A 24,055-nucleotide genomic window follows, 5' to 3' on the forward strand; every position below is an offset into this window, starting at 1 on the left:
GCCACAATGCTAGTTAGGATATTTGTATTTTAAATCAATGATTGATTAATTTGTCCCTGAATTATGAAATGATAGAAAAGAGGAAGATGAGATCACAATTTCTTTCAATTTTTTAAACGTGATGGTTTTTTTTTAAATGAATTTAAAAAACGGGGAGGAGGGTTCTTAATAAAACTGCAAAACAAAAGAAAAACGTGTACAATATGAACGCAATAGTGAGCATTCATTTATTTATGGTGGTCAGCCTACGAAAAAAAATTTGAAAACTACCCGAGATTCAAACAGAATGACAGGCCTTTTAACTTTTTAAACTTGCATGCAAAACATCTCAAGCTCCGAGCACAAGCGAAACTGTCATTCATAGCAGCTAAGCCACATCTTATTAATAATCTGCCAGACTTTTGACACGGAGCGGTTCGCTGTGCAAGGGAGGAGGAGGCAAAAGAAAGATGAGGGGGGAGGGAGGGTCCTAAGGCATCAAATGGCCTCTTTTGTCGGCAACTTGCGAGTGATTCTGCCGTATGAATAGACAAAGAGCAAAGCATTGTTTAGGTCTGTGTGGCCCTCTTGTTTCCTGTCGCACTGACCCGAGGCTCTCGCTTCATCTCTCGCGCCCTCCGACACCGCACATGCATGCGTTATGAGTACACAGTAGCGGGTAGGGAGGGAGGGGGCAGCGGAAAAACAATTATGCTTGGCAGTCATAAATCCACGGGATATAATTTGTGAACAATTCACTATTAATTCTTTTGAGTGTTTATAAATGTGGCTAAGTGAAGAGAAGTGCGCCACCGATGCTTAAATAAATTAGCTTCTAATTGGTTTGTGAGTCATGGAATTCCCTTGTTGTATTGACACAATTAATAGGATACAAAATTGCAAATTAATCCAATACGGAAACATGCACTTCACTTGTGTTTATGTGCATTTCTCACTTTGATGATCATTAATGGTGCTTCCACTGAATCCATGTGGAAACGAAACAGCGGGAATAAATAGCAAGAGTTTTGAATAAAAAGGGTTATCATTTCATTTATCCTTACAAGGGATTCAGGGTTGCTGGGGCCTATACCAGTTAACTACCGTCAGTAGGTGGGCCACACGCTAAATTAGTTGTGAGCCAATAGCAAGGCAAAGGACACTAACAACTCTTCACGCACAAACTCATAAATAGGGGCGAAGGAGACCGACCGTTCAAGCAGACTACCAACGTGTTTTAAGAATGTGTGAGGAATTCAAAATTTAAAAAGAAGAGTGGGAGCAGGCAACAATCTAACTACTTCTGACTTTAAATGTATGGAAATGACAAGCATTATATCTAGGTTTGCCAGCAATCTCTTCACAAACATAATTTTGCTTAGGAATGCATTTGCATTTTTTCAGGGTGTCCTCTACCAGCTGCCCATAGTTAGCTGGGATAGGCTCCAGCACCACCTGTGAGCCTTGTGAGTATAGGCTGTAAAGGAGAAAATGATTGAATGAATGATTCCTGGCTGGTTGTAAGCATACTATGGCCTGAATGTATTTTCCACTACTACTTCAAGAATTAGATTCTTACAAATAATCCAGGACGTAAGCATTTGCATAAAACAAATGAGGGGCTGGGGGGTGGAAGGGGAAGGCAATATACATGTACATTATCTTTTAATGCCATATCTTTTATTATATGACACAAGACCTGACAAATCTCATGTTTGCCTGATTCTCATTTTCTCTGTGTGACATCAAGCTTTTGTCCAGGTTGGGGGCATAGTGAAACAGACTGACTTGATTGTGATTGCTGCAGTAGTATTGAATGATTGTGATGGAGCTGCATGTGTGCATGGGCTGAATAATCAGGGTAGGTAATGGGGAACCAGACAAAGGAGGATGGGGGCCCTGTATCCATCTATGTATGCGTATGTGAATGTCTGTGGCCACATGCAAAGGGGTTGGAGGCGGGCAGTATGATGCCGCCTGCCTCGATGGAACCCTATGCTGGTGTGAAGCTCGAAACCTAATGGGGGGCAGAGAAGTTAATTCCACTGTGCTGAAGCTTTATCTCATTTTCATACATATGAACGCATCGGGCCGGGATCGATTACCACAAACAAATTGAAATTCTTGGAGACCAAAAAGGCCTGCAGAGCAATGAGCAGGAAAGACGGGAGGAGGTGGGGGTGTATTGTGGGGATACTCTATGATTCTATGAATTTCGGAATTTACTGTTATGGTTGGAAAGAGACAAATCACCCTCGCATACTGATCACTACTTTACTATTTTCAAAACTCAATTATTTAGCTCCACACATGAAAACCACTTATTCCATTCAATAATGCCACCCCTTCAAAAGAAATAGTCAACGTGAAGTGTTGGGCACAAACACAAAGGTCGCTAGATTATTTAGTGATTTGTCTCCATAATAATCCTGCTTTCATTATCTTCAACTCAAATCGTTCAATCTAATGCATGTTCTCATTCTGTGTTCCATTCTCTCTGATTGAACAGTGCAAAAAATAAATGAAAAAGTGAACCATGACCTCAACAGTTGTGCCTTAACCAGGTCGCCTTGGTCCTTTGGGCAGATAACTGCCCCAGTGGATGATTTAACATTTTCTCTCTACCTTCCTCTTAAAATATAATATAATAATGTTACATAATATTGCAAAAAACAAATAGAAGATCAATATCATATTTGATGTTCACAATGAACTGAGATGACTAAATATTTCTGTAACAAACACTTTTGAAGTGAATGCAACATCTGTTTACTGTGAAGTGTTTTTGAAAGTCTAGGTGTATAAAAGAGCTAATAGAGCTGGGTAACCACAGGAGTCTTTTGAGCACAAACAATAAGTCACATTTTACAAGTGAGGGCCAAGGAAGAATTTTCCTAACATTGTTAGAGTTTTTCATTCAAATTAATTTAAAATCAAGAGCCCCCAAATCAAAAATACAGACAACTTAGAGAACATATATTTAATAGTGTTAAATAATTCACTCTATAAAACATTGATCCTACTAAGTGCAGACTTCAATGTTATGAAAACGAGATGATCATATATAGTACATGGTAGTACTAATATATAGTATGTTCAAATCTCCAAACTGCTTCAAATGAACGTATTTTCTGCACTGCTTCAAAATATCGTATTTTCTGCACTATAAGGCGCAACTAAAGGCCTTCAATTTTCTCCAGCAGTGTGCTTTATATAAGGATCAATATTGGCAAATCAAGGTATGACATTCTCTTAAGCACAGCTCCATCTAGTTGATGCAAAACACAACTAACCATTACTACTGCATCATCTAGTGGACTCATATCACAATCCCTTACTGCTACTATTACCATCACCACAGCCACCACTACTACTACCACTGTGTCTTATAATGGATAAAACAAATTTCAAGATCGGCCACTCATGGAAGTTGCACCTTATGGTGTGGAAAATATTGTAATTAAACAAATCCTATTTTGTAGTCTCAATGATAAAGATAGCATTAATGTTTCGTTAAAAAAACAGTAGGCAACTCTCAAATTAAAATACCACAAAAAGACTAAGTCTGTGTACTCAAACAAAACACCAAGGGTATGTGAGGACACTGTTCTCTCTGGTTCAGGCCTGAGGTAATACACATAGCTGAACGCTTTTATTTCTGCAGACTTCCCCCTTTTGCCTTCACCACTTCTCCCTATTGCCGCTTGTAGCCAAAACACACTGTGTCAGGATGCCCTCACGCTCCACCGACTGCTGCTGCAGGCACACCAGACATCACTTTACATTTCACTCTGCCAATTTGTGTACACTCTGTGTGTTTATTTTATTTGTTGGGATTCCGAGCACAAAAATTGGGCACGTGTGTGAATACTTTGTGTCCAATGAGGCTAGGCAGCAAGACCAAATTGTGTTGGATTTTGCAGTTGTGTGAGTGACAACCGTAGCTCATTACTGAATGAGGTAAGAATTTTGAAATATGGTACTCACCGTTGGGTTTCTGTTCAGCAGCCTGGAGAGGGGGAAAAAATAATGAATTGAAAAAGAATAAGCAATCTGGGCATTTAAAAGTAACATTATTGTATGCTTTAACCGAATGTGAGTTCCCTGAATTCGCAAAAAATATAAAATGAATAGCTCCAAACCGGAATAATCAAAATTACTTCCATATTCCTCAAAGTTGAATAGTTTTCATTTGTTAGACAAAACTCAAAAATGTATATATTCAAAACTTCAATGGATGTGAATGTGAATCACCTTCTTCTGAGCAATGTCCTTCTTAATCTTTTCTTCTTGTTTTTTCTTTTTTTTTTCTTCCATCAAATGGTTCTCTTTATCGTGTTGCTCGCTTCTCTCCGCTGTAAACGAAATGAAGAAAAAAAAGAGTCAGTCTTCCACTATGAGGTATAGTTTCATTCTTTTATATATATGCTGTAGTATAATATACAAGGAAATATAGGGAAAATTTATATAAAACTTTCCATCAATATTTTAGGGTGGTAAATCCTTGCTCATTATTGCCAAATAGAGACATGTTCCTTTAATGCATTTTGGCCGACCAGAAAGCATCTCATTTGCCTGGGCTTGCTACAATATTAATTAATTCATGTATTATTAAATACATGATGCTAACGTAATATACAGCAGTCTTCCTTGATGTCAGAAAGTATTAGCAGATAATTAAATATTAACTAACTTAATATTTATGGCAGGTCAGCTTAATGTAAATTAGTTGCAGCATGATTTTTCACCAGTAACATTGATATTGTGACATAAAGTGGCCTATCTATTGTGATAGGAGTTTCCTTTTTTTACTGCATTCAACATGATTTAATCAGGGACATCCTTAATCTATATGATGGTACCATAATGCCTTTGGGAGTGCTTATAAATTTGACCTATTCGACTGGTGATGTTAAAACAGACGTACATCACAAACGAGCTCCACTGTAAACAAAATCCTCCAAGCTTTGGAGGCAAAACATGGCTCAAAAAGTGATACTAATACTCATCACTCTTTTCAATCCTACTACATTACAACAAATCCCCAAAGAGGGTGTTACCATGAGGGAGTATAAACCTATTTGTGCCTGCAGAAGATGCTGAATTGTAGAAGTAGAGTTCAGAGGTTGGAATAATCTCTGGGCGGATAAGGTAGTGGTAAATTTGCAATGCTAATGCAGGCAGATGTTGCATTAAATACAATAAAAGCTTTGAAGCACAAACAAGGTCGTCTTTCTAAAATTAGATGCAATCAAAAAGTGCATTTGTCAACATTTGCATTTCTAAATGGATTACCAGGAAATGAAAAGAAATATTTGGAATTAGGAAGGAATAGAAACATTGTCTTTCAAAATATATAAAGCTGGCTTGTTCATATTCATATTCACGATGAATTGGAAATTAACTTTTTGAATCTGATGTAAATTCCAACTTGGATGGCCTATTCTAGCTTCTTTATATCCATGCTTCCAGTTGAACCAGTTTCTATTCATCTGTCCAATAACTACTAGTAATATCCTACTTAAGTGATATCCTACTTAAGTGATATCCTACTTAAGTGATATCCTACTTAAGATACAGCTTTTCAAACTGCTGCTTTTGCAAAACAAATTTTAGTATCAGACTTTATTGCAGATGTTTTTCTTTTAAATGTGACACTGGGGACACTTGGATTTTGAGCTGACATAGTAAATGCCAGAGAAGGCTAGCTCACATATCCTTTCTGGTCTTCCTCTGTACTGCTGACACAAGCATCTTATCAGTGATGACCCAGTATTGCATACTTGTAATATAACAAACTATATTAAACATGACATGCAACTAATTACGCTGTGTACCAATCCTGGAAAAATTTAAAAAAAAAACATTTTCTCTCTTATCATGCCCAATGAGGTGCTGGGGTACTAATGCTTTGGTTTAGTCAATGGAAATTAACTCATTTTGGGTTAGTTATAGTTAAATCATTAATAAAGTAAAAAGGTAGGCGAGTAAGTAAATGATTAAAAAGAAAAAACTATCCCCCAAAATTCGGCCAGCTGTCGATACTGATAAGTTTCTTCTACATTTATTACATATGAATATTAAATATAGACCTTTTTTCCCCAAAATATTTTGGGAGAAGTAGTTTTGTGAAACATCTGCAGCATTTGAATAATATAAATTAAAAGTTAGTTACGCAGAATCACATAAAATAAATTAACATCTTTAGAGGTTGTGACAAAGCTGTAGTGAGCTGTAGCTAAGTGTATTGAAATGTCAGCAAGGCAGTGTGTCTGATGCCTGTCTTTCTGTAAGGTCCTGGGATAAAGGAAGAGAGGGGGTATAAGAAATATAGGTGGGCGGATGCGAAGGGGGAAAACAGGCAGGGGATGAAAGCAGACATGGAACAGCACCAATTAAGAAAGACAGCCGCCAGAGATCCAGACAGGGCAAATAAGGGGAGCGGAAGTGGTAAAGACAGAAAAAAAAGAATTCTCACTGGAGACGTTAAAGGAAGAGAGAAAAAAAAGTTAGCAATGATAAAGGCTGGCAGACAAGAGGAGAGAGTAAAAGAAAAGGCGGGGGTGGGAAGGACCGAAATAGCCATGTGCCTTGATTACAAATATTCATAGGATGGCTATAGAGAAGAGAGGTGGTGCAGAGATGATGGAAACCTGTACTGCTTAAGACAAAGAGAGCTTGGAAAAGCAAAGGCGCTGTATGCCACCACAGCTCTACTATATGGTAAACAGTACTACTACCTAGCAAAAACTAAACATCCCTGTGGTTTACAGAGGAAGCCCCATTATTTTATTATGGATTATGGACAGTCAGCATGCTTAACTTGAGATTTTTATACAGCACAAACCACCCGGTGAGTCTGTTTGACCTACCACTAATACTGATTATGTCTATCGTCAAGTCATTTGATCGAGGGCTTGAACTACAGAAAGTGTACAATTCCAGGATTTTCCAATTCATATTTGGAAATCTGCAGGGTAATGTTAGAGTCAGTGGAAGCGTTCAACTCAGCATGTAGGTATATTGGTGTTTATCAACTTTGCCTTTAACAGTTGAATGAATGCACACAACATAATTTATTGCCACAAAACTAGACTTGATCAATAGATGCTGGGATTTGTTGACGTGGCTTAAGAGGGGCAGATAGCAGTGTCAAGGGAAAGGAGTAGATGCTGTAAATAACCGGCTTTAGGTTTGCTTTCCATATTTTCACTGTGGAAGCTGCAGCTATATGAAATGCCAGTGCAGAAACTAAGTGAACCGTTTTAGATCTGCCACAAAGTGTTTACCCAATTTCAATTAAATGGCATTGTTTACAGTCTAATTTTTGTGCATAAATCAATTTAAGTTATGAAATAACACAATTTAATCTCTCGTGCAATTTTCACAATAACCACGCCAAAGTAAAGCAAACACGACCGGGGGCCAACGCAAAAGTAGACAAATATTCTATTTGCTACAAAAACATTCCAATTCATTCAATGACCTTACTACTAGAATATGAAATAATTAAACAAATCTTAGTGTTTCAAACCTTTCTCTGGGGCTCAAGTCCTGATACATATTGAGCACAGCTGTCTTATGTTCATTTGGGAACAAAGACGGCATCATTTAAATTTGTTGTCCCTCATATTTCCCACCAGTCTTGTTCCATGTGATTCCATGCTCCTTCCTACTGTCTCCAATTAGCTAACTCGAAAGCAAAGGAGGGAACAGGGCCCCAAATAAACCTCAACACACTGAACATTCCCCTGGAGCAGTGCCAAGACTCACAAGCATCAGCTCACCAGGTCCCAGCTGGCCCCCTCACTCTACTTCATCTGAATGCTTCTATGCTGACCTGTCTTAGCCCTGATGGGCCCCATTCGGACTCTGCCCTTTCCATTGACATGGGAACATGGGAAATCTTAAAACATCTTAAAAAAATCCAGTGTTGGCCTCTATAAAGTGATTACAATTGAAAAGGTTTCTAGACACAAAAAATGAACCATCATTCCTCAAGTATAACATGGAATCATTTTCTAAAAGTATTATCACAAATTGGGGAAGAGGTCACTTAAACAAAACTAGAGGAATAGTTTTCACATTGTATAGAGGTTTACCAGTGTATCGCATTGTGCAAAAAGTCTATATTGTGTATTTTGATATCACTGTATCTAACATTACTCAATTTGTTAAACTTTGCCCATTTATTATTGCCTGTTCATTCTGAAAGGGGCAGGGGGGTCGACCATCTGTGGCCCTTTCCAAGCTTTCCTACTTTCCCCTGTCTGGGATTTTCCAGGCTATTTTTGGGGATTCAGCCTCATGGATGTTGAAATTGTTGTCAACTGTGCACCTGTGACGCCCTTTGCGACATTTGTTGTAATTGAGGGATATATAAATAAATGGGCTGAACTACTATTATTCAATATAATATGCAATGTCGAATGATAGAAATCTACAAATCAAGTTATGCATTTATGGGATGTACAAGGCTGGTATTTATTTGAAAAGAATAGTTTAAAGAATATAATGCAAGGCTTCAGGTAAACATTTTGAGGGGGGATTTGGGGCGGCATAATAGAACTAATTACACAATTTACAAGATTGAATTGTTATATTTAGGAACATTTTAAATGGGTTGGGAAGTCCTTTAGTAGTCTCCTGAACTGATGCTTTTTTGAAAAAGAGCAGAATTGCTGTGACAGATGTCAACACTGCTAATCCATAGGTGACATCAGGCTGTTCCTCAGTTGACAGTAGGGCCTGACCCTTTAATCGGCTGATATCAACTCCATTCAAAAAGGTTAAAATAGACTGATTTTACATTTTTGTTTGTTTTGATATTTAACAAATACTAAAGGACAGACTAAAGTACTGATTGGCACTCCAACATTGTCTGGAATTCATTTAGTGTTGAATAAAAATAAAACAAAGCATATTTTCAATAATAGGTCTTTAAAATAACTGGATGATTAATCATTTATCCAAATTTGAAGAAATGTGGGTTTTCTTTTCTCAATGCACCAGACGGGTTGAGAACAAACTAGTTCACATTTGTCCCTCAATTCTTAGAATCTACATATCAAACCCATGTGACAGGTATCTATTTATATTCTGCCTCGCTACCCTTAGTGGATGGGGTTAATGGCTTTTGACAACCACAAATTGAATCCAGCTGATCCTGCTGTCAATGCCCCCCCACTGTTCCAGACCAGACCATCACCCTGTGATGGTGTAAAGCATTTTTTTTTCTATCAGTTTTGTGCCGGTTGTTACAAAGCTTTCATAATTTTGGACTCAGTAACCACCACGGTCAGTCTTGGCCCTGATATAAGGTCAAGGGGGAGGAAAAGCAATGGACATAAGCCACTCTACTGAAGTAGGGCTAAGTGGTATTTAGTGGAGCCAACAGAAATGTCTGAATGCACTTCTTTTTCAATATAACTTGGAGTCTCTTTGGAAACAGGTTGAATACCAAAGACATCTACAATGCAAAAGTTGTGGGATCGGGTGGCACAAAGCATGACAATCTACTACAGCTTTCAAGATGACATTGTGGTGGGAACAAGAGCAGTAACTTAAGGATTAGATGTTGTGCAGTGTCTTATCAGTTAAAGGTCACACAAAAGGAAACAAACCTTGGGTTTTACTTGCTGCAAATTATTCATCTATGCCCCGATAGGAGTGATTTTTTTTCCTTGAGGAAGTGAAAGTTTATCCAAACCTTTCAGTGATTGGGTGCTGCAAATAAGAAAAATCAAATAATACACCACTGAGACTGATTTGTTTTGACTAAAATATCTTAAATACGTATTCCATGCGGCTTAACCAATATTTTGTCGCTCTATACTATCATACTCAGCTGGGTTGGGTTAATTCAAACTATAAATGTTAAGTAAAGTGGACCCTTGCAGTGTTGATATATCCGCCTTTGGTACTCTGCTATCTTATGAAGTACATACATAGAGGAGCTATGGTAAATGTGCATGTAGGTGCACATCCCTCTGCTTTGGCACAACACCTCCAGGCAGCATTAACAACATGACGCAGAACATTCAAAGATTCTCCAACCCAATTAGTTCACTAAGTCATCCTTAATTGATTTAGTCTAAAATGTCATTAAGTAGCACATCCAATCAGGACACAGGAGTTAAAACCTCTGTTAAGGGAAAAAGAAAAAAACAGTGCAGTCTGTCACTCTCAAAATTCAAGAAGAATGATGTCCAACAGTCTTATGGTATGTCACGGGTCTGTACAAATGCCATAAAAAGGAGACTGACATACTATAAAAAGCCTAGGGTAGCCGCAGCCACTAAATATGAGCGGCAATCATTAGTCATAAAGGTGGAAGAATTTTATCCACCTGGGCGGCTCACTGAAGTGGACGTAACATTTGTTTGAAAGCCTGATTGTAAAGGACTTAAAGCACCAGACTCCCTCGTCTTAACAAATGTAAGCTCCATCTCCTCCCCCTATTCTCTAGTTTATGGGCAGCAGGATGCCCGTTACGAACAGCCGCTCTTTTATTTGCTTCAATCTACCTTTGGGAAAGACAGGTGGGTTATATAGGAGAACATTTGACCCTCTAGTAGAGAAAAAAGTGTGCGTCTGTAGATTTGTGCTACTAAGCCAGATGGGTGTTTAGAAGCATGCGGGAGGCACCTCATGACCTGTTCAGAAACCGCAGGACATTAAACAACTGCCAGGACCTTCAGGTTGGCCCCAAAATGCTTGCACATGCGAGTAAAACGGCTATGAAGCAGGAGAAGCATGCACATTCCAGCTCAACACTTGTATCTAGGCGATTGCTTCTCCCATCATTTTTTTCCCCATTTCATCATGGCACTGGTGTGTGACGATCGAGATAAGACAGTTCTGACAGAAGATGACAGAGGGATGGGATGGGGTGGTTAAATTGAACAGGAAATTATGTACTTCAATTAAGACACGCCAAAGAGATATTAAAAGCTGTACTTAGACGCCTGGGGATGCAGGAAAGGGGGGTGGGTGGGCGTGTAATGCAATGGAAGACGACAGTTCAATCAATATCTGGAGTCGCAGTGAAGGAACAGAAGATGAGCGTCGGGATGGTTAGAATTAATAACATACTTGGAATTAGTGTAGTGGAATTTACACAATGTATCACAGCTACTTGAACAGGCTAATTACAGCGTTTTTAAAAAGCAATTTGCATTTAACAAAAAAAAAAAAAAAAAGAACAACACCAACCATTACATTCAATGATAAAATTCCAGTTCTCCCAAAATGCATTTACTCTTTGTACGAATCAAGGCAAAGTAATGCAGTAGCCCTTTTGCAGTGGGGACAAAAACATTCCATGTGCAGAGTGTTCTCCAGTCCCTCTCAACCAATCACTGAGGACCTGTGATATAACACTTAAGTTTCATGTACAATCGCATCGTAAATTGATTTTAAATATATTTGAAGAAAAATATATTGCAGATCATTTTATTGTTGCTACATTACCGATTATTATTCCTACTTGATTGAAGCAAGAACGAAGAGTAATTAGGAGAACACACATAAAATCCACAGATTGCATCGCAGCGCACGAATTGATAATGATGAGCAGCATTGGAAAAAATAAGAGTTTATAATAATAAACTTACCTTTCGTTAAAACGGCTTTGGCAGCTTGTTATCATTCCCCGGTGTTGTTTCCGAAGTTACCCGTAAAGCGATGAAGCAGATTCAGTCAAGATTTGAGTCTCGACAGCGGCCGCCGTAGCAGCTTATTGACAGGAGAGCGATGTAAACAACGCACCCTCGTCAGCCACATATACAAAAAAAACCACAATCTTGTAATATGCAACTTCAGTGAAAAATATTAAAATCGCCGCAAAAAATGTACATAATAAAAAGCCATGTGTGATATGAAATATAAGGAGCGGCGAGGGAGCGCAGACATCAACAAAAACAACGATATCAATAACCTTGCAGAAACGCAGCAATTTTTTTTTGCAGAAGAACGCTTAATGATAGAAATTAAGCCATTTTTTTTTAAAACGCAATGTTTTTTGTCCTAAAGCCAGGCAGCCAACTTGGTTTAAAGTGCAAAAAAATGATTTTTTTATCTTTAAGTGACCAGCGGGACGATTCGCGAAATTCCGGCTATCGCAAATGCAAAGTGAGAAGCGATTCCGGCAAAATACATTCTGCGATGGTCCAGACGGCGCAGAGCACGGTCAAATTGGAGGCGTATCAGTGAGCTGCTCTAGGTATCTGTGGTCTTGCAGCCATTTTGTTCAGAGTAGCAAACACCGCAGTGTCGCTTCTCTCCTCCTCCCCCGGAGAGCAGCCAGACCAGGAAGCGGCTCTCCTGCGTCACTACAATTCAACCAACCGGGAGATGCAACAAACTCCGCCCCACGCTCCCCAATGGGAACCGGGGACGAGTTGCGTTGTTTAATTTTATACAGGGAAAAGAAAGAGAAAAAAAAACCCAGGGCGCACCAGTACTACTTCCCAACTGAATTTGATTTGTTTCCTTTTTGGAACTCTTTCTTATTCATGTTGACCTCTTATCTATGTTGATTAGGACTTGTTATGCTGACTACTTATTGATGTACTCCTTATTAGTTGATTATTTATTATTATTATGATTCATTGATTATTTTTCTGTGTGTTGCTGTGTTGACAATTTGTTTATTTATTGTTAGAAGTATACATTCCATTCCACAATCAGACCAAGAATAACCAAAATGATGCTGAATTTCCAATCTAATATTTGAGAAATTAAAATAGTAGATAGGCATAACATAATTGGTAATTGAACTAAAACAGTAGAGTCGTCGGGGAGACACTATTTGGGATTGCAATACATGGCATTGGGGTCTGATATATGGCACAGCCAGTTACTGGTAAACATCTGCCTCACAGGAGTTTGCATGTTCTTGTCATTTTAGCATATTTTTGTCTGGGTTCCTTACATTTCTCCCACATGCTTGACAACTGTTCAAATGGTTGTAACTAGACAAATGGTTGTAACTAGAAAAAGAGTCTGTGCCTTGTGATTGAATCATGACCAATCCATTGCATATTCCTCATCTATTGCGACAAAGTCAACTGGGATAGACTCCATCCCTCCTGCGACCTTGATATGGGTAAGCATCAATGAAAGTTAACGGCTAGATAGTAGGTATGTCCATGTCACATTGAAATGCAAACTTTTTTCATACTGCATAGGTTATTACTCTTGCTATTTCAGCATTATTTTCCTGTGAGTGCTACAAAAATGTTTGCCTATTTTCAACTCCTGTTTATTGATTAATATAACCTGTGTATTAGATTGCATAAGATAAATAGTACTAATTACTGTTGCTGCTTGGTTTACCACGCTGTAGAAGAGTAGGTCTCTTATGGCTCAAATAACACATGACAAATGTTATATTACAATGGGGGAGGACATCCATGCAGACTATCTCGGCTTTATTTTCATTTGCATGAAATGTGGCAAGGTGTCATGCCATAGATAAAAATAATACCAACGTAATATTGGTCTGTATTTCATCAGATACAGTCAAAAACAGTAATTTGTTCTGTGATGCTATCAAACAAGAGAAAAAAAATCCATATAGTAGCACAGTTATCAGCAACACTGGTTTTACATCTAATGCATTTGTTGTCTTGATTAACCCTCTTTTATCATCACAAGAAGAAGCTACTAATGATAGAAAAATGAACACAGTGGACTTCTATCTGTCAGATGTCCGAAAATACTTTAAATATACTGAATACTAATGACTCTCTTTTAGAATCATGTCTAAGATGATAGACTGGCTGGTACCTTTTAAAGTGTCTGTGAAATAATGTCAGTGTACCGACGTATTACCATCACTGTGATTTTTACATTCACGTGACACCATTGAAAGCGTTTTATTACTAATATGTTTCAAGACAGGCACACATCCTGCAAAGGTCATTTTTAGAGACTTACTGTACCTAACCTATAAAAGTTGTATTTTAAAAGGTTTTTAAATGAGAGGTAAATCACATGGGAGTACTCATCAATGCAGCTTGCAGCATTTAAGTGTGATAATTTGCCTCACTGTGCACATAACTATGGTTAAGAAATCTATTAAATACCTACAGCAGTCTATTTCCACAAATGGTTACTTTTGGTATTTATCTACTCAACTTTAGATGAATTGTTTGACAGAGACATATTATTTTCAAACACATTGTACAATATTTCATATGATATATTGTATAGATTGTGAGTGAAATTTTGATTTTTAAGAAAGAACTGTAATAATGCCCAACTCTACAGTATATTGAAGTCAACAATGTTATGTTTTTATTTGTTTTTTTGGCTGTATTTGAAGGACGTGTTTTAATACATTTTCGTACACTACACATGCACACAGTAGTAGTTCGATTAGAATAAATGTCTAGTTAGTTATTTTGAGATTTGAAACCATCCTGCATTACATTTTAATTTGCCTACTTGCCCCCACCATGCTGTTTTCTGGTAACCTCTTGGTCCTACAATAAAGCCTGGAGGTAAGCAAATGGTCAGCCCTCACTCTGATAGAGGACTCTGAGAAACTTTGAGAAGAAGGCTCTGGTGGAAGGCACAAGGGGCAAAGCTCTGTGTCCTGCAGCTGATTGTCTCTCTCATTAAAAGCAAAAAGATTCACATTTGGTCTACTTTTTGCTAGACATTAGGTATATTTCTTAGATAACCCTAACAAAAACCAATTCTACCTATTGGCAGTTTTTCTATGTCAATCAGAACTTTATTTTTCATACAATTCCTCTACCGAAGCAGACCTTTGTCAAAAATGTCTTGATCAGGTGCAACAAAGAGACATGAGACCATAGTTCCTCCCTATTCATGACATGATGGATGAGGTCGAACTTCTGCCCTCGCAATTGCGCCTGGACCTATCTTGGAGAAAGAAATCTGGTCCCTGTTCATTCTTTTCATTCCTTTTTCATGGAAATGAAAGCTCAGCAAGCAGACAAAACCACACATGCACACACACAAAGTTCAGTGGGAACAGGTCAAGACTGTGCATTACAATGGTGACGGCTGACCAGTGAGCACTTGCTTAGAAAAGCTGAGGGCTCCCACACATGACTTGTAGTGACTACTAATGAGAAAGCCAGGGGCCCTGGCCAAAAGTTTTTTTTTCTTCTCAGTTTCAAGGCAAGCTGCCTAAGCTTTTGAGTCAGCCAGCGAAAAACAGAATGGGGAAAGCAGATGTTCCACTCTTGGGGTTAAGAAGGGTGAGAGTAGAAGGGAATGTCATCAGGAAAAGAAAGAAACGCTTTGAGGCACATGCAGTCCATCATGGATTTTGAACTAGTATGTCAGGGAGTCCACAAGTTTATTTTGGGCTTTGTACAAACTACTTAAATACAATGTCATTGGAGAAAGCTCTTAGGAGCACTTGAAAATTGCAAGCGTCGTTGAACAATGCATTACAGTAGATGCTGAATACTTTACAACACCCATCAACCAACCAGACAAGCTTACCCTTGCTAACACGCATTTAGAAATGTCATTGACAAATTTGTTTGACTCACAGTCACTACTCTGCATTCATTCAGTCATTCATTCTCAACAGTGTTTGCCTACATCAGGGTTGTGGGGTGCTGGAGCCTATACCAGCTGACTTCGAGCTAAAGGTGGACTACACCCTTAACTGTTCACAACAATTTGCATACACAACCACACAGTTACCTAGTGGGAATCGATTCCAAGCTGCCCACACCAAAGTTTGGTGAATGAACCACTATACCATCGGGTGGTTTGACTACACTGCATTAAGTATGAAGGAAAAATGTTTTTCAACACAGCACCAGCTGCTGGATGTGTTTGGTGAACAACTGCAAGATGCAAGTAAATTTGAGTATATGCACTCATACAAATTGGGACAGTAAACCTATTATGACACACGTAAATGTTCATCTTATCTTCTCCCTAATCCCATAATTCTTTCAGGTGCCATCGAATGTTTCTTTGATTCTTCTAATTTGCGTAATTGCATTCACATTTAGACAGAGTGCTGACAGAAGCAAGCCAATGGGAAAAGATCTCCAGACATCCTAACAAGATGAAACAGACAAGTCATGGGGATTTCAGTGGAAGCAATCGTTTAGGTCTGCCTCTCAGACAAAGACCTCACTTGGTTTTCTTCCCGACTGCTCTCCCTTTCTTTTTTTCTTTTCTTTTTTGTTGTTGAACCAAATCAGCCGACGGAGTCTGCAGCATTCTTACAAGCATGCATAGTGCATCCCCAAACAACACTCACATTTTTTTTTTACATTTTCCAAAGTGGAGAATAAAATCTATTGTTTTTGGTCCCATATTGCAATTGCACTCTTAGCTTTGTCTTCAGTGGTTACATGCATGTTTCCCACTAGATTGTTAATGCAACCCTACCTGGAAACATTAACAATCTACTGTTTATAATACATTACCAAGAAAATTGCATACAAACACAAAAACAAAATATCTATGTAGCTTCTTGTTCAATTCACAACATGTTTCATACAAAAACAGCTATGGTTTAGAACCAGATGAGATATAAGGTAAAATTAATCAGCCATCCTAATAATATTCTCTATTTGGTATTTAGTAGTAAAATGTCAATTTTAAAACCCACAAGTGTAAAAAGAAGTTTAACACTATGCATTAGAATTGGATTTACAAAGGTATGACTACAAGAGCTTGATCTAAAGGTTGCCAAACCATGATCTGAAGGGATGTCGAACATTTGATTCCATCACTGAGCCAGAAAGCCGATCTGGGAAATCCTCTCTCCCAAGATGGAGTTTTGCAAAATATGTTTAGTTGTATTTGTCAATGACTGATGAGTTGGGTGCAGCTATATAGATCGGCATTGATCATGAATAAACAACTTGGGAGTCTACCCTTAAATGTAAGCGAGTGATCAAAATGCAGACAGCAGGCTTCGTCTGCAAGCCTCAAAGTGACATTTCCACGGGCTGGACTTGACATATGCAAAACGGCACTGAGAAGGAGACTGTGGGTGAAAGCGTTTTTACAATTTACCTTTTTTAACATGGGTGAAGTTGAGCATTTGCAATGTGATGGGAGAGCAAATCCACTAGGTGTTTGACTAGACATTTTGATCAACTAGGAGGGAAATTAACATGTTGGGAGTAGTTAAATGGAATGGAAGAACCAGCATTTTGTTTTTAAAATCCTCTTTTCACATCACCATGTCAATCTGTTTTGTATACAGCCAACAAGTAAAATGATATCTTTTCTTGCCATTTTTTGCTCAACAGAACAATGACAGTAATCGTATCTAGTGGAGGTAGTAGCTTAACTTCAAAAAAATGACAGAACTGTTCACTTCATTAGACAGCAAACGAGTTGGGACAAAACGTTTCCTGAATTACTTGAGCAATACCACACAGCAAAGGCAACTATCAATGATTAATTAACCATTATACTAATTACTTACATAAAAAAACTATAAACAGAAAGCTAACTTACAAAATCATTGGACTACACTGAAGTAAGAGGCTTTTTTCTGCACCAGAGTAAATAAAAAAACATTCACTCATACAGAATAAATATTACATTAACCCACAACAGAGAAGATACAATATATAATGTCTGCAGAAACACACGGATGCACACAATGCATGCAATAACTGTTGCGTTGTTCATAAAAATGCAATACGCTACTATTACATTATGACCTCTGAGCAAATGCAGTGTAAATGTTTCTAATCCCTTAGTGTAATATTGCATCTCCGGACAATACATATTTTATTATAGGTGCGAGTGTGTGTGTGTGTGTGTATATGTTGTGTAGACAGAATATTTAGCATCGAGGTAGGGTAATACACAGCAACTGTCTGTGTGTCTCCTGTATGTGTGCATGCACATGCCCATACTGTCAATGTGTGTGTGGGTGTGTGTTTGTGTATTTGGGTGTGCGGTGCCGTATAGGACAGTGATTTGGAGCTGTGGTAATTTCCCCTGAGACAAGGAAGTAGGTAAAGGCCAGCGAAGGAAAGAGGGGAGGACGGAGGCAGTGTGTCAGAGAATAATGAGGAATGATACAGTGGCGTCTTCAGTAATGCATTTTCCAAATCCAAATGCACCTATGCAGGATAAAAACAGCTCAACATCACTTTTCTTTCTTTATTTTATTTAATTCTAAACACCTTATCTTGGTAATTTGTATTTCAAAACACTAACTTTTTGTAATGACTGTCTATTAATTACAAATCATCCTCTTCCTAATGACTTTGCTTTATTTTGCTTTGGTTTTACAATTGTTCCACCTTAATAATAGCATAAAGCCCTGCTTTTTCTACCCCAATAGTTTGCAAGTGGAATTAGTAGAGGAGGAAGATGATGAAAAATCACCCATGTGGTTTGTAGAACAGATTTTGTGTTTGTGGGTGAGCGTTGTCATTTATTAACCCCTCCTCACTCCAAGCTCACACCCCATTTACAAACTCATTATCATGCTCAAAGACCTGCCTGGATTTGATGGTGTTTTGGGAACTGACTGCTTAATCTGATTTATTGCGCACTTAAGCTTAATTGATTGCCTTTATGGATTCAAATGACTAATTAAGAAGTAACAAGTCTACTTTCCATTTCATCTGTGTGATAATGACCTTTGGAGAATGAAGGTAGTGCAACTGTCAATCACATACGATCATTCCACAGGACGCTGTTTATTCAAAATTGACGTGTGAAATGTGTACAAGCGTAAAATACAATCACAGAAAGTAATGCTTTGATGGATCTGAACAACAAAACAACTAGACAATTAGGGCCATAAACTGCCGTGTTTGAAAAGGCACCATAAAATCTCCCCAAAACGATAACACACGAATGCCGACCTTCAGATGATCTTCCACAGATCAATACTTCCATGAGCGCAGACAAACTAACGGACACAAATTTACCCAGCCTCCTATAACAACACCTGGACCATTACTAAGCTACGCAGACCCATTCGTCTGTCTACCATTGCCTATCTCCCGAACACACACACAAAAGCTCACTCACCATAACCAGCGAGATTTTGCTGCTCACATTGGTTATTTAGTATTGACCGACTTGCATAGAAACAACAGTTATGTAGATCTTTGCTTGTTGACTTTATTTCTAACTGCCATGGGATTCCATGCCGTCACTGGTCTGTTATAAAAGTAAGAATGACAACACTTTTGCTCATTCACGTAACTGGGATGCCAAGTAAAATGATGAATAGAATGCAATAATGGTGCCTTATCAAGTTTATCACATATAATTTCAAATCCTAAATGACTAGCTATCTTGCATTTGTGGGGAACGAGTTGTTCAGGGAATGAAATCAGAGAAATATTTTCAAACATGCTCTGCAGTCTAACATTAAATGAGCACGTTATGATCACAAACATGAAGTACTTTAAAATTTAAAGAAAAAAGAATCAAACATTACTTTGATGACAAATACCAATCCCAAGGAATAAATGCTTTAAAAAAAGACTCAAATCACGTCTAATCTGCTAAAAAATATGAATGATGTCGTACTATTGCCACCTGATGGTGTTGTGGTTCATTCGCCTGACTTCCGTACCGGAAGATTCGGGTTCGATTCCCACTCGTGGCAGTATTATTGTGAGTGCGAATTGTCATCTGTCTGTCTGTGTGCCCTAGGGCTGACTGGCGACCAGTCTAGGATGTAGTCCGCCTTTCGCCTGAAGTCAGCTGGGATAGGCTCCAGCAAATGAGGAAGCGCGGCACGGAAGATGAATGAATGTTGTACTGTATGTGTGCGTGTTTGTGTGAATAAAGTGTTGCTGTGTATGTTGCCGCCTGCTATCAGCAACCTCAGCCTGGGTGTCAGTTTGATAAATGTTGCCTTCCTGCAACTGACCTGCAAGGTCATTAGAATAGTGGGTACTCGGCCTCTCCCATTCGCTCCCGCACCAAAGGGAGGAGGGTGTTTGGGGAAACGGTCGCCCGAATAATATTCTCCTCCAGAGGCTCTCCCTCCACCATTTCTTTCCTGTATATATTCCATTTGAAAGCTCTGTCTGTCTCTCCTTCATCTGCCCTTGCACACTTCAAGAATTGTGTACCACTCATTCTCATCCATCTCTTTCAGTCTCTTCGACACGCAAGCCCACTTTCTACCTCTACAATCTGAAATGCAATCAAAGGCAGTCATAATAAAAAAGGAGTTTCTCGGTGTTGAGAAAAAGGGAGGACAGGCCTGAAGGGTGCCATTAGGGTCACTGATTTAAGGATTTGATAAACACAGACACATTAAGCATGTCATTGCCACTCTTCATCTCCTCCATCTGTTCACAGCCTCATGAATTGAGTTGTTCTGGCCCACCAGACTCTTGGCACAAAGGTGCGTTTCCTCCGAAGACGGATCGTTTCGCCAGACGGCCATTAATGGCACGCGCCCGATGGAGAAAGTGAGGGCGGGTCAACGGAGAAGTGATTGTTTTATGAATGCCAACTGTTAATAAAGTCTGGTGGACCACTTTGCAGTTTTTAATTCACAGGTTTTATTTTTCACTATAAAACAGGTTATAAGAAATGATGAACAGCCAGTTTCATTGGCACAAACATTTGGGAGAAGGAAGTTCAACGATCTATTGCACAAAATATGTGCGGTGTTACAAAATACATGACAATATTTATGTCTAAATAATGACTGGCTTTTGTTATGAGTAATTAAAGGACAGGTTAAACAGAGCAATTACTAAAGATTTAAAACTGTGTGCAGATACCTATGAGAACTCAAGATAGTCCTAATGAAACATTTGCCCTAGCGTTTTGAGAATTTGAAACACACCCTAAGAGACAATGTATTCATGGCACGCCAGTCCTTGGAGTGTAGTGAAATTAAATGGTCATTTTCAGTTCATCTAAGCCTTTAGAGAGTGAAAACACACAATACCGTATATTTTCTTTGTTCTTATATGTCTATCGGCTTTACTCTTCTAGGAGACCTTTCTACTAGCGTTTACAAAGCTTTCATATATCTTTGAAAAAAATTGCAATTGCCTATTATTTAGACAGAATCTTGAAATGGAAAAGGTGGTCCCAATTGGCAAAAGGAAAAATCGTTATAATAAGATTAAAAAATTATAGAATTTCATATTATAGCAGCAATATCACTAACACTAATACCCAAAAGTTTCCTAATAATAAATAACATTCATTTCAGATGGTTAAGCATGGAAACCAGATGTTTGGACACCCCTAACTGCCAATTTTCTGCATGAAAACAGAGTTAAACCCTGAAACCCGGAACAATCAAGTAATTGCTATAAGCATAAACAACGTTGTCAGAATAATCTAAGGTATCAAACTGGTCAGCATATGTAATATTTCTGAATAAATCTGCCTGTCCAAAACAAGACTGTGTAGATTGAGGTGTGTGGTGGGCAATGGGGGTGGTTGGAGGTTTGCAAGAAACCCAGTAGTATAATCACAACCTGGAGAGTAAACCCTGCTGTGCTTAGCCTATTTGTCTCACATGCTGTACCAAGCATGCCCCCTTTTTCCCTTTCCCCCTGTCTCTGTTCTCTTTTGCAGCCATGCCTGACACACACAGACAGAAATACACCCCCCCCCACACACACATACGGTTGTGCATCATGAATCTTTCATGTGAGAGGGCTGTATAATCCCTGAGGCGTGCTGCTCAACCCCCACACACATACACCCCCATCACCTTGCACCATAGGGGAAAAGGAGAGGGTGGCAGCGGGTACAGAAGAATAGAGACCAGAGATAGGTGGTAGTAAAACCCAAATTGGAGGTGAGACGAAAGACCCCATTAGAGGTATTCTCTGTCTTTTCACAGCTGAAAAAGGCAGAGCAAAATATGAGAATGAAGGGGTTTGTTGCAGTCTACTAGAATTCCCTATTCTGATGGGAAAACTACTGACAATTTAAATCCCTCTAAGCAAGTTTGCCATTTGAACTCCCTTAACAGACATGTTTATCCGGATGACAGCTGCACAGATAGCCAAAGGTTTATTTGAGCCAAAGTCATTTTATCAACTCAATAGAGCCTTACACGGAGAGAAGGTTGAATACAATCCAATTTTCTTTGAGTTGTTTATATTAGAAAATAACCCCAAAAGATTATTATGCTTATCATCATGAAACTCTTATTTGCTGCCTTTTTCTAAAGTAATGTATTACACAACATTCTAAGACATTTAACCATTATAAAAGTATGAAAATAGTTTGACAGCTACATATTTTATTCTTGTTTAATCTGAAAGTTGGTTCGGGGCATCGTGATAGAAATAAAAGACCTATCTTTCCTGTTCTATTAAGAAAATGGAGGCAGCATGGTGGAATCTAATGGTTTAACACATCTGCCTTAGAGTTCCCGAGGTGGAATTTGCATTTACTCAACATGTTTGCATGGGTTTTCTAGAGACACTACAGCTTCATCGCTCATAAAACATTCATGCTAGGTTCATGGAAGACTCCAAATATTCCATTAATTTCAAAGTGATAGTAAACCCTGCCTCTCACTTATAGTGGGTATGTTTCAGCTTAACCACGATAATAATGTGCAAGCTCCATTGAAAATGGATGGGATATGGATCATCATATTTTTCATTATTCCAATTAATAATAGATGGCATTAAAATAATCAATCAAACAAGTAGTAAATACAAACATGGATCAACTCATATTCAACCAGTTGAGTCCTTTCCATTACATTATGATCTCTTTCCATCTAGTAAAAAAAATCATCTTAAGTTAAGTTCTACGATGACTATAGGAAGGAAAAGCACCAACACAGGATAATGAAATGGTTCAGCTTAATGAGAACTGGAAATCAGACCAAAACATAGGGGGCTAAAAGAAGCTCAAAGATAAGAAAAGAAATATGTAATTAGTAGAGCTTTACTATCAACACATCCCTCCATATTATTGGCAGGACTTATCCATAACCTTGCTGAATGACATTGTGCACAGCTATCACACTCCAACCAAGTCATTTGCATGTCTTACTACATTTGTTTTTGATCAATTCCCCTCTCTCCACAGTTTATTACCTTTGAAAGCCCTTACTAAAGTTTGAAAAGAGGATTCAGATGGTCAGCAGAGCTCAGGTCCCTCCTTTAATTATCCACCAATCTCGTCAACATGAAAACACTTTCACCAGTCACAGGAGCTCATTATGCCCCTACTATTACCCCCTAGGCCCCTAATTTACTACGACACTGATTAACAAAGCTATCCAGGGGGAGAGAGGCACACCAGTGTGAGTGCACGTTTATAGACATACTGTATTTCAAGCGTGTGACTGTATTTGTTCAGGAGTTGGGAATCATCATTATACAGGAAATGCATGCGAGGAGCAAAGGTGGTACTATTAACAGTGTGACTGTAGAATCAACGCAGTAGGTAATCCTGCACAGCTTTAAGAAATAGAGTTCAATGAATGCTGTTGTTACAGCAACTATTCAAAGATTTGAATTACAAGATTTTATAAATAGCACCAACAGTTTCCTCTTAAATGCCACATAATGAACTAAGCCTATTCAATAGGACACAAGACAAAAATGAATGGTAAAATACTTTAAAAAAACATCTTATTTCCAAATAAAATGGGTGGCTTTGGCCACCTTGCATCAGATGCCGAGTTATTTCTAATACGTACACATTCTCATTTAGAGTGCAATGTATGCAGGCAGCCAATGTAATTATGTATGTATAGCAACTGTGCATGTTTAATTTCTTTATTTGAGGGCCATTCCTATTACTTGTGTGTATTTTAATGAGTGTATTTTATGTGAGCCAAGGTTGAGTTTGAATGTACCATAAATGCTTAATGTGTGTTTTGTGGCGGGACCAATAGGTTGACTGCTTACCTCCATCTCGTGTCTTGCCCTCACTCCACTTACTGGCTACATTTCATCATGCATGCACATTATGCTTGAGACCCACCTACAAAACACAATTAAGATGAGTTATGACCACTCTATACAAGGAATAGAAATGGCTGAGTGATGCGTATGTGTTAGTGCATGTGTGTGTGTGTGTTAATAGTGTGAATATGAGTGAAGGGACAATGCATGGCTTTGGCATGGTA

General features: G+C 38.5%; 1 protein-coding gene across 3 annotated transcripts in view; it reads right to left on the bottom strand.

The window, feature by feature from the left end:
• The window catches only part of tnrc6c2 (trinucleotide repeat containing adaptor 6C2), a 100,444-nt gene that overhangs the window by 21,487 nt on the left and 54,902 nt on the right, over positions 1-24,055 (bottom strand). For 2 of the 3 annotated variants that reach the window (XM_077718290.1, XM_077718288.1), the window contains exons 1-3: positions 11,595-12,276; positions 4,234-4,334; positions 3,967-3,988 (exon numbers count right to left, since the gene is read on the bottom strand). In XM_077718290.1, the coding sequence (XP_077574416.1) occupies positions 3,967-3,988; positions 4,234-4,296 (85 nt within the window). In that variant the 5' untranslated portion in view covers positions 4,297-4,334; positions 11,595-12,276. Of the gene's footprint in view, positions 1-3,966; positions 3,989-4,233; positions 4,335-11,594; positions 12,277-23,834; positions 23,911-24,055 lie in introns of those variants that run through there. The other variant, XM_077718289.1, reaches the window with a different exon arrangement.

This window comes from Stigmatopora nigra, chromosome 6 (genome assembly GCF_051989575.1).
Source record: "Stigmatopora nigra isolate UIUO_SnigA chromosome 6, RoL_Snig_1.1, whole genome shotgun sequence".
In the NCBI taxonomy this organism is placed as follows: domain Eukaryota; kingdom Metazoa; phylum Chordata; class Actinopteri; order Syngnathiformes; family Syngnathidae; genus Stigmatopora; species Stigmatopora nigra.